This window comes from Marmota flaviventris, chromosome 15, assembly GCF_047511675.1.
Source record: "Marmota flaviventris isolate mMarFla1 chromosome 15, mMarFla1.hap1, whole genome shotgun sequence".
Taxonomy (NCBI): domain Eukaryota; kingdom Metazoa; phylum Chordata; class Mammalia; order Rodentia; family Sciuridae; genus Marmota; species Marmota flaviventris.
In genome coordinates this window covers 42,922,887-42,935,073 of record NC_092512.1, presented here as the reverse complement: position 1 = coordinate 42,935,073, position 12,187 = coordinate 42,922,887, and the positions used below count along the sequence as shown (strand labels likewise).

Below are 12,187 nucleotides of genomic sequence, written 5' to 3'. Positions count from 1 at the left end.
TGTTGGAAACAATACAAAAAATTCTTAATTGGCTGCATGTATGCCAGATTATTATTCTACTTTTTCTGCATGTCTTTTGTTTTGCAGATTTTGTTTTAAATTTTTCAAAAATTTATGGCATGTACATTTGTGCCATATTTATGAACTAAATATATACCCTATGTTTTGGTATCAATTCTTTTTAATTATTTTCTGACTTCTCCTGGAAATTCTTTATTTATTCTTCAGTTACTAAAAGACATATTTTTATTAATGTATTACATTTTTATTTCCAAAAGAATGAGAGTTAGCAGGGATGAAAGGATACACAAAAGGAGTGCACTGTGAGTGGGGAGGAAAAGTTAAATTTTTTCTTCTGATTTCCAATTTTCTACACTTTCCTAGAGGAATATGTTGAATATTGCTTCTTTAAAATTGGAGGGTCTTTCCTTGAGATCTAGTATGTAAGTAATATTGTATAAACACTCATATATCACAAGTACATAAAGTATGTATTTTTATGGCAAGCTTGGCTAAATATAGTTTTTGTTCCTAAAATCTCTAAGTTCTTCTTTGTACATTTCTATGTATCATATGTATTACAAAAAATATGTCTTAATATCATGCATAATTGCTTTTTTCTTTATCTTAACTCACAGGAGTATATCAAAGGGAATTCACTGCTTACCAATTTGCTTTCTGTACTGATCAACAGGAAGTTTTATAGTGGAAGCATCTTTTCTACCCATCTTTGATCTCCAAAATGCCTGCTGAAAAGAAAGAAAACAATTATAATGAAATCCTTAAAAAGACTATCTACAAACTTCAGGAATAATTTATTCCTTAAAATTCATCTTTAAAGCAATGGGTAAAAATGCCTTTGACATATTCCCATTAGATATCCATAAAGAACACAAAATTCTTTCAAATAAATTATCAAGGATACAATTGCTGGTAATTAAATTTTCCAATCATTTGTTCTTGGAAACATTTATTTTATCAAGAAATATCAATGCTCAATTAAACCACACTGTTAGATAATATTATCTGTAAATGTGAAAATCACATAGTATTTATTCAAATGGGCTGGGGCTACATGCTTGCTCTTGGTCACATGTTTTGTACCAATTATCTATTGCATTGCACAATATAAGAAGGCAAAGTTTGAATTTCAGGAAGTTTGTATTCTGTTTGTAGACAAAATGGATGACTTAGGTTCTAGTGGTGTCCATCTTACTGTAAACAATAAGGATACTACCATTTATTTATATTTTGCATACTATATGTACTGTTTCATTAATCCTCAATATTATCTTTCAAATCCTACTATTTCTATTTAATTTAAATATTTAAATAAAGATTATAATCTGCCACCAAATGTGTGTTCCACTTTCTTGCTTGCACAATTAGACAATATTTCCTAGCCTAAATTCAAGTATAAAATTGAGTTTTTCCTAAAGAAATTTGAATGGAAATGACATGCATCACTTTCAAACTTTAGCATGAAAATCTCTCAAGCATAATCCTGCATCCTTTTTCCCCTTCTAATAGGCTCAAGTGGAAATGAACTCCAGATATCTCCAAGTTACATTTGTAGAAACAGAAATTTGGTCAGACTGCGTGGGAATGGAGAAGAGTATTCTCATGAACTTCTCGAACTTCACTTGTAATAGTAGTAAGCTTTTTACTGCTATGATCAAAATAACTGACAAAAACAACTTAGAGTAAGAAAATTTACTTGGGCTCATAGTTTCAAAGGTTCAGTTCATAGTCAGTTGATTCCATTGCTCTGGGCCTGAGATAAGGCTGATCATCATGGTGGAAGGGGATGATGGAGATATAGCAGCTGGGAAGCAGAGAGAATGCAAAGAGCCAGGGACAAAATATAATCCCCAAGGGCACACCCCCTCCCACCTACTTCTTCCAGCCATATCATAACTGCCTACAGTGACCACCCAGAAATAAATTCAAATTATTAACACATCAAATGTATTAACCCACTGGTTGGGTTACAGCTCTTATTAATCTAATCAATTTACTTTTGATCATCCCTGCATTGCCATATGAACTTTTCTGGGGTCATCTCACATCCAAATCATAATACCACCCTATTATCCCACTTATGAGAAAGGAACAGAATTCAATTGTAATTGAGTTCTTATACATCTGTGGGTTTTATGCATTACAGATATAAGTTTTGCTAAAATAATACCAACATTGGTGCAAGAGAAGTTGTTCCTCACTGCTTTTAGTTAAGGTGCTATAGGAGAAGATAAAGTAAGGCAAGAACTGCTCAGCTCACAAACAAAAATATTAAGAAATAGAAAGTCTAGTAAATTAGGTACTAATGAGATGGTAATGCTAATTGCTAAAAACAAAACAGCAAGAAATAAAACTGAAAAAGACTTTGAAAAACAAAAAACATATTAAAATTTCTCAGCTCAAAACAGAAAGAGAAGGGGTGACGGACAGACAGAAACAAAGTTAAGATTAAGGATATTACTGTCTAAACTGGGCCTATTACTTAAAATTACTTCCAAGTAGACTTCTTGGGTAAAAACAGAGAATCACAGGATAGAAACAAAGCATAGAAACAAAGCATAGGTTGAGAATTATATGTATGAAAGAAATTAACATACAATTATTGGTACAAGGAGCTCACTAGAAATGGTAAGAAGCTTTGCAATATTTGAGGGAACTACATTTACCAAGAAGGCAAAAACTTCATTTAAAAGGTCTGAAAGTGAAAACCAATGCTTAGGTCTCTATATTTAAAACAACAGAGAGCAGCCTTAAGGAAGGTAAACTCTGCTGAGTTTGTATTATCAAATTTATATGTGATCAAGAAGAAAGAACATTCCAGAAGGCAGAATTATAAAGAAAAAAAATGAAGGAGTTCCTCTGAAAGGATAATAATTGGGGTCTAAGCAAGAATCTTCTTTTGGTGAGGCTGGAAAAGGGTGGGTAAATTTCATGGTCTATAAACCTCAAGTAACCACATCCCAACTTGAGAAGACTGTGCATTACTAGCTTTAGATTCTTGGTTTTGAACTGGATGCAGTAAGTTATAAACTCTATCAAGTTTTCTCTTACTGAGGAGGCAGGGAAAAGGACGTACATGGCTATTTTAAGGCCAGAAAGGTCAAAATAGTAAAAATTTTTGGTTGCTCACAAAAATCCTGCTTTTCTTTTTTTTCCCCAGGCATATTTGGCTACACTTGCCAGCTTCCTCTCATAGTTGCGGGCACATCACTAATTTTAGCCAATAGAATGTGAGTAAATTGCTTCCTACTTCTAGAACTGACATAAATTTTTTTTCATGTATACTAATTTATCTGGTTGAGATGAGAATGGATTAAGAAATGATATAATGAGGATGGAGACTCTGTGACAGCCTGGATTTGGAATGAGTGCATGGAGGAAAGCTCTCCAACCAACTTATTTTTCACTTTCATACTTCTGTGAGAACAAGAAATAAACTTGCAGCATTTGAGCCACTATACATTTCTTACATCTACTTGTTAAAGCAGTTGGTATTACTTCAACTAAAACAAACAGGTAGAGATCTCCCCATATAAATGGATGCAATTATCAAACTGCAAATATTTTAATAAGCATTATTAAGGTTCTAAAACACCAAGTGCATTTGAAATCTGTTCAGATCAAACTGCATTTTATGTGTGTGTGTCTGTGTGTATGTATTTATATCCTCACAGAGATAGCTAAAATGATCCCATATAACACAGTAAAAGGCATCTCTAATAATTTCTATTTGCATGTAAGAAAATTATTAAGTTCACTTATATCCTATCTTTCTAATCATAATAATATTGAGATTTATAGTATTAAAGCAATACCTGGGAATATAAATATATTAAAAAATGACAGTTAAAAAATTAAGACTTCCACTCTAATAAACCATTTAATTTTTCATGTAAGATAACACATTTCTTAAATTTTATAAATGAAACCAAGGTATCTCTAATCCTATAGTTACTTGTTATAATTCAAAACATTCAAAATAATTGTCAAGACAAGCATCATAAATAATGTTGATAGATATATTATAATTTATTCATATAGAAAATCCATTTGCATAGTGATTTTGCATTTATTAATTGTGAGTTGTTATTTTTATCTTAATTGTGTGAGGCTAGAAAAGATATCACTCAATTTATGAAAGAAGTTAATTTATACAAATGAATACACAAGATAATATCCCTTTTTGTTTTTTTATCCTTAAGGAATATGTGTAAAAAAGAAAAAAAAAAGAAAAGAAAATCAGGTTACTAAAGCTATCTGCCAAAATGGCTACTCTGAATTTCCTTCCTGATCATTTAAACCAACATCCCAGGAAGAGTTAACAATTTAGTGGCCAGTATTTTATTCATTCATTGCCTGTAGTAAATAAAAAGTAAGGGGTCAATTGAGAATATCTTTTCACTAAAGGAAACTGAATTTCACTATTTTGTAAATGTGCTCTGTATGACAAAAATAGCAAAGTATTTAAATTTTTATCAGGGCCTGGGCTCTATAAACAGTCACATTTTATAAGTATAATAATCTCTGAATATAAAAACTTTAAAACAATTTCCACCAAGGAAATATATTATCAATTGATTTTCAATTTTTATTCTTAATTATTTAAAGATTGTTAATAACCAAAATTTCAAAACTTTTAACTTTACTATTGTTTCTGAAATTATATCCAATTATTTATATAAGCAAAAATCATTTCACCAAATGGTAAAATAAAAAACATCTATAGAATGCACACTTTAAAAAAACTTGCATTTAATTAGTTGTAACAAACACAAGAAAGTGAAAAATATTTTACTTTACTAATAAACACATTGAGGCTATTTTAAATTACCTCAATAAAGAGATACCCATTCATCTGTATGGTTCAAACTGTCAATGCCTCATATATCTAGAACCTCTAAAATGTCCTGACTTTTCTTTGTTCTTCAAAGTCTTGCAGTAATCATCATTCATTTCTATTGCTTTGATGGTTAGATAGAAAACTCCCAAGAAATCCAGGGAGACATTAGCACATACAGCCGCAATTTCTAATAAGACAGCTATTTGCATACAAGATCAGCCACAATTTAAAATGTGTTGTGATAGATGCGGAAAGGGAATAACAGATTTATATTAGCATGTACAATACTAAGATTGTTTTCACAATTTAATTCCTTAGAGATTATGTCTCATCACTTCCTTTTATAAAGAACACTACATTCCCTGAGGAGATAACTTGCTCTGAGACCCAGCTAAACTAAAATATGGATTAATAAGATAGTATTTATTATTTATGAATTTTGCTGTAGGAATGATTTCAGATTAAATCATCAGAGAAGTTTTTAACATTCTTGAAATTTGATAACACATACTTAAGGAAGAAAGAATGCTAATTTTATTGAATACCTAAATTGCATATTAAAATAATTCATCATTAATTTTTTCATTAATTAAAACTTTACACTCTAGAACTTTTAAGATTTAAGATATCTTTGTTTTTAATATGCTTTCTTAACCTGAATTTAACATAACAATTTTGCCACATGTAATTTTAAGCAAAATATGTGACCTCTTAAAACAAACAAATGTAGTATTATATTCAATCACATTCCATCCAAGTCATTTTATTGCTCATTTATACCTTTTTTATGAAATCCAGAAAGAACAAGTAAAGAAATAAGAAACCCAAAGCCTTCACACATGTCTCTGCTTCCAGAAAAAGCATTAAATCCAGACTGTGACATTTAAATATATATCAAAACACAGGTTATTAAAAGATTCAACCCATGACCATGGAAAAATAATTATCTCAGTTTTTAAAGCTAAGAGAAGAGCCCTTACCTAAGAAAATCCTCAGTTTAAGCATGAAGTTATAATTATGTAGAAATATTTTATATGGCTGGATCAAAATTGAGAACCAATCATGAAAATATAACCACATGCTAGCTGCTAGGACATAGTGTTAAACAAAGAAGATATTTATTCCTGATCGAATGACCCTGTTTCCAAAGTATTTAAAATTGAAAATTGTTCATGTAATTAACTTATTGGAGTCATGCAAATGATGACATATTTCTTAAAGAAAAAAAAACCTAACATAAAGATCCATTAACGATCTGAGTTTGTCATTTGTTCCCTACTTATATTCCGTACACTATCAATTTCAGCTTTTAGTTCCATGAAGAATATCATGAACATTTTCATGAATTTACTCAGGCTCTGTATTCTGCTTTAAATGTCCTTTCAATACATCACCACTAGTGGAAACTATATTTTAATAATGCACACCAGTATCATCTCCAATGAGTAATCACTTATACCTAGCCTGAGAGGCATCATACATGATTTAGGTCTCTAGAGATTTAAAGAAAAAAAAAGATTTGAAATACTATCCGAATGTGAAATAGACAATGTATGTTATTATAAACATAAAAATTAACATTACATTAAATAATGTTAGTTATCTCACTCCATTATTGGTTGCATTTATTAATATTACTACTAATTGTCAACATTTTAATAAGTAAATAAATATAATAACCATCCCTAGGTATCCATGGAAGATTTATTCTAGGACCTCTCAGAAATTCAAATCCCCAGAAACTTTTATAAAATGGCAAACCCTTTTATAAAATGGCATAGTTTTTACATATAGCCTATGTATATTCTCCCATGTACTCTAAATCATCTGTAGATTACTTATAAGCCTTTAAACAATCAAAATTTAATGCCAATTGTTATAATTTCATGTTAAGAGAATAATGACAAGAAAAAATCCTATATATTTTCAGTAAAAAAACAATTTCTTTTTTTCAAATATTTTCAGTTTGTATTTGAGGCTATAGAATTGAAAACCTTGGGTAGGAAACCCTTATATACAGAAGGTTGATTATATTGGGACAAGTCATTATTATGAGAAACAAAATTTTGTATAAAACTAGAGAGCTAACAGTCTTTCATAACTTTTCAAGATCAAATGACCTTTATTTTATATCAGTTTTATTATCAGCTTACTATAATTTTGCCAAATTAATTTCATTTGTAGCAGCACAAGAAATTACCTAAAATTTTGAATGTGAAAAGATTACTTCCAAACCCCTAATAACTTGCCAACATTAATATAAATGTTCATAAAAGTAACTATAGAATAGTTAACTGTGTCAATCCCAAAAGTTATGCTCCAGGAAAAGAATCCTAATTGCTGGGTTTCAGCCTTCAATCTATGGAATTAAAATTAATGCAGTATTAAAATATAGTTCTAGAATTACTGTATTTTCTTAAGAAAAACAAAATAAGCAAAACAAAAAACAAAGTAACTCAATCCCTATTGCACACCATACACAGTTCAAGATAACCATGACCTAAACAGAAGACCTAAAAAAATAAAATAAATATTAGGGATAAAGTAGAGATAATTTATAAGACCTGAGAGAGGCAAATATTTCTTAGTTATAATACAAATAGCAAGAAACATAGAATAAAATGTGTTACATCAAAATTAATTTTTGTGCATAAAACATACTAGAAAAATATAAATAAGGCAAGTAATAGATAGGAAGTATTCATAATACCTATATCTGACAAATGAATTTGCATTCAGAATGTCTGAGGAATACTCAATAATATTTAGAGATACAGACCAATTTTAAAAAAGGTAGTAATAGGTTTGAATAGTAACTTCACCAAAGATGATATATGAATGACAAGTGCATTAAAAAGTTAACAGCATTGGTAATCAGCAAAATGCCAATTAAAATTGGAACTGAGGTACCACTGCACACCTCCTAGAATGGTTTAAATACGCTGAGTGAAAGAAGCAAAGGTTTCTTTGGACCCAAATTAAATAGGCACTCATCAGTTTTATTTGTCCTTGTAGCATCACTTGACCAGGCTGATCTCCTCTAAGTAGAAAGGAACTAGGATTGAGGAAGATTTTGCTCTTTTTGTTGTTATGCTTTGTTTTTACTCTTGAGGCTCATTTCTAAATAAAGATGGAAATTTGAGTTGGTTTAAATGATAACTAAAAGGAACAAGTAGAAAATTAAGGGATAAGGGAGAAAAAAATAAAACTGGACCAAAAGTAAAAAAAAAAAAAAATGATTGAGAATTCTAAGTAGATAGGAAGGGGTAGAATCTAGTACATATTTGATTGGATAATCATATTACACTACCTTTCACTTTAAGAGGAAAAAGAGAAACAATGGTTGAAATACATAAACACACACGCCAAAAAAAAAAAAAAAGTGGTTTAAAGTTTGGTAGCCAAAAGGAGAGAGTTTTGGTAGCTCTGCTATTATTATGAATTAGGAGGAAAGATTATCTCCTGTGAAAGGGAAGGTAGAAAGTACAGAGATACTGGAATTCATGCTGTGGAGGAATGCAGAGTTGTCTACAAAGAAAACAGGTTGAAGGAAAATACTAAGAAATCAAATGGATTTGGTAACCATTAACCTATTGCAGCACTGGACTACAGGACTATAAATGTATTTCTTTCTGAGTGCTCAGGTGCCCAGTACAGGCACAGGTAAAAGGTAGTCAGATTAAGCAGAGTTTTAGTTTTTCTAAATGGGCACAACATATGGGCAGTAAGGTGAAAAAAAAAAAAAAGAGTTTAGGCTAGTACAAAAAGTGGGTGAAGTGATGTCCCATAGTGTCTAAAGCTATAGAAGAAAGTGAGGATAGCGGGGGTTTAGATTTAACCAGAAACTTGATTGGTTTTTGATTCTAAGGTTTAGATGATGTTGAACAACCAAACTTGAGAGTAAAAGATAATTAATATTAACAGTAGAAGAATTACAGGTTATTTATTAGGGAAGAACTAAAGTTATTAAATAGTGAGTATGAGGAATTGATATTATTGAGATAGTACTTGTTTTGGATAGAAAAACATGAAAAACTAAGGAACTGAGAGAAAGGATAATGCACATATTATTACACATGTGAACAGGGAAAGCATTGGGATGGTGTCAGAATTTGGGCTTGGGCACACACACAAAAAATTGTGAACTAAGAAGACTAAGGAGGGATCTGAATGCCCATAGATGGAGAGAGAGAGAGATAACAGTACAGTTAAATGGAATGAACCCCAAAGGAGCTGGGTGTTTCAACTTGCCTTGCTTGTTTGTTTGTTTTTAAATTCAGAAAAGTAAATGATCTAGAGACAGCAATATAGAAATATGATAACAATCAAACTCTTAACTCACAGGTACGCAGAAATTTAAAGAAAGAATAGTCTCTGTTTTAGAATGCTTCAAGAAAGTGGTGTCTATAAGAAAATCAAGTTTAATCTCACAAAGTAAAACTAATACTCAATGAAGTGCTCAATGACAGAGAGTTCAGGTGGTATATAAAAAATATGAGGAAAGAGAACAGCAGGAGAGCGGTTCATGAAAAGAACCACAGTATAATGCAGGGCATAAGCATTCACAGAACAGGAATGTATAGAACCTTGGACTATATTTATCCCAAAACTATACTGAATGTTCTGGTCTCTCAGGAGTCAATTGCGGCCTGGGGAAATACCAGTCAATCTAGGAAGGGTTGGCAAGCTGAAATTCAGCACTGGTATACTTACAATATCAGTGCAATTCAAGGATGTAAGTCAGCATTTGTAAAAATGTGGCCATCATTCCCAGTCTCAGAGATGTCTGGAATGTTCATTAAAATGCATGCTCCTGGGCCCCATCACAGTTCTGAATCAGAATCTCAAGGGCTAAGGCCCATAGATCGCCAATTTTCCTTGGCTTTTAGACTTCCCAGGTGATTATTATGACCATTAAAGATTAAGAACCACTGCTTTTCTTTATAACAAGCTCACAGGTAGTTTTTTGCATGCTGTAATTTGCAAAGTCTTGTTGGAAGCAGATGTGAAGTTTGAGCAGGACCTGTGGGATCCTTTATCCTCTTTGATGCATGGTAAGGTCTGGTTGGGGCAGCATGACTAAACTGTGGTAGTTTTTCATGATTTTCTTTTTAAATTCTTTTTTTATTAAATAAGCTTCTTCTGAATGCAACAGTCATCAAAAAGTTTTGTATGATAACTGAATCAGATTCTATTTAATAAGATTAGAAAGACTGAAAATTTTGAAGATAATTAATAGAACAGGGGAAAAAACTTGCTAAAATCCAAAGGCAAATCCACTAAGGAAGATATGTAGCAAATATAAAGTAGTAATATTTGGTGTTTGACTTTTTCAGAATTTAGAAGCAGCCTTGATGGGGCCATGATTCAGACGGAAAACTGAGAGACAATAACAGTGCTTTTTAACTATAGTATAATTAATCAAAAGGTCCAAGACCTTACCATTTAGAAATAGTAAGACTGGGGAGGGATCAAGGAGGCAGCATGTTCAACAAGGGGATCAACTCCCTGGCAGCAAGGTAATGTATGTATAGGGTATGTGGTGAGGTTGGGAGTGAGGGAGTGTTAGAAATCTATCTGATAAAATGTTTATAATTGCTATAAGAAAACAATGTGCTTGTTTTTTTCCCAAAACCTAACAGAATTAGTTGATCCAAACATAATTACATCACAAATTCCTTGGGCCCCACCAAAAAATAACCCACAAATATTTTACTTACTTTCGTTTTAATGCCTTTTTAATGCACAGATTGTTGTGGCATCTGGACACATGACACACTTGAAAACAACACATTAAATTTATACTGCCCAGAATAGACAAAAAGCTGCCTTGTGTGTACCATCAACAACACTCATCACTGGAGGAGGGGGTGCCACATTTGCTGAGTCCATTGGGATTACTTTTTTAATTCTGAACTTTACACAAATATAAAAGGGGTAATTACTTCAAATCTGAGAAGCCACATAAAGGAGAGAATTTCTATTGAGTAATCATTTCCAATACAGGAATATGATTGTTAAAATCACCAAGTGTTTTATTTCAACAAAACAGGAAGTGCACTTTAGTTAATTTCCTGTATATTTGCAAAAGGAGATCAGTTAGTTAAGCTAGGATTGGTATATGAGATACCTATTATGAACTTGTAGGCATCAAATTAAAAGGTCATTAGTCACACAAGTTACATTATTCTCTAAATAAAGGTTATTTTTATGAAAATTATTCTTTCAAAAGATTTTCTAAAGGTTACAATTAAATAGTATCAAATTAAAAAATGCAGACTCTGTTTTTATTATTACAAAGTACTGATGAAGACATTAAAAATATAAAAAACAGACTTCTATAGTTCTGGCATACAACCAATAAGGTGGGCAGCTTCACTCAAGAGCCTGATTAGTTAAGAGGAATGAGAAGAAAGAAGAGTATGTTTGGCTTTAGGGATTACACAGTTGAGAAAGGACAGTTTCATATCCATTTTGAATATTAACTAACCTACTTTCAGTCTTCTTTTGCTTATGAGACAAAAAATAACTGAAAACATTATGAATAAAGGTCTCAAACCTCGAGTTTTCAATGTGCATAATCCCTTTAAACTGGGTTATTTTAAGAGAGGTCTAGGAGATCCAGAGTTTCTTTAGCTTTCATATAGATAATATAATCCATACTTCTTCCAACTGGTACCAAAAACTGGTGACTAAAGGATGAAGAAAAGTGATAGATACACTGTAGATGTAAACATCTCAAATGGCAACTACTTTTTAAGTTTCCAATAATTTTTTTCTGAAGATTTATTAGTAAAAATACATTTGTATCTGTATAGCCCAAATGTTAGATGAATATGATTACGAATTTCTGAAGCATGTGTGTTCAGTGTAGATGAAATGTTCTGATATACTCCAAATATGATAATATGTTAATAAAGTCTACTGAAAATCCTCTGAGTCTGTACAGGTGCCTTGTCAGTCTCAAAGAGTGGGCTTGAATATGCCACATTTCCCAGTGTTATTTGTCCAAATTTATTAAAAAGCTGATTTAGAATTATAAAGGAAGGGAATAAGCTTTTGGTTAATGAATAAAAGATATCAATAACTGGCTGCAACACCGACTTATTTATTACTTCCCCAGATTCACATGATCCTATTAACAGAAGCTTATAACAGGATGGCTATATAATTTATCATCCAAACCAGGACCCTTTTGTGAAAGCAAGGGTCCCCACTACCCAAAGTCAAATGTGTAAACTAGGACAGCTGGAATATATCCTTGCCACAACTATGAAACACAAGGACAATTTATAATACACCACAGTTCAACTAGTAAGGTATTGC

General features: G+C 31.6%; 1 protein-coding gene across 3 annotated transcripts in view; it reads right to left on the bottom strand.

Moving 5' to 3' along the window:
- Triqk (triple QxxK/R motif containing) overlaps positions 1-12,187 on the bottom strand; it is a 72,289-nt gene that overhangs the window by 28,754 nt on the left and 31,348 nt on the right. For 2 of the 3 annotated variants that reach the window (XM_071602430.1, XM_071602428.1), the window contains one exon: positions 668-749. In XM_071602430.1, the coding sequence (XP_071458531.1) occupies positions 668-728 (61 nt within the window). In that variant the 5' untranslated portion in view covers positions 729-749. The remainder of the gene's footprint in view (positions 1-667; positions 750-12,187) is intronic. The other variant, XM_027946322.2, reaches the window with a different exon arrangement.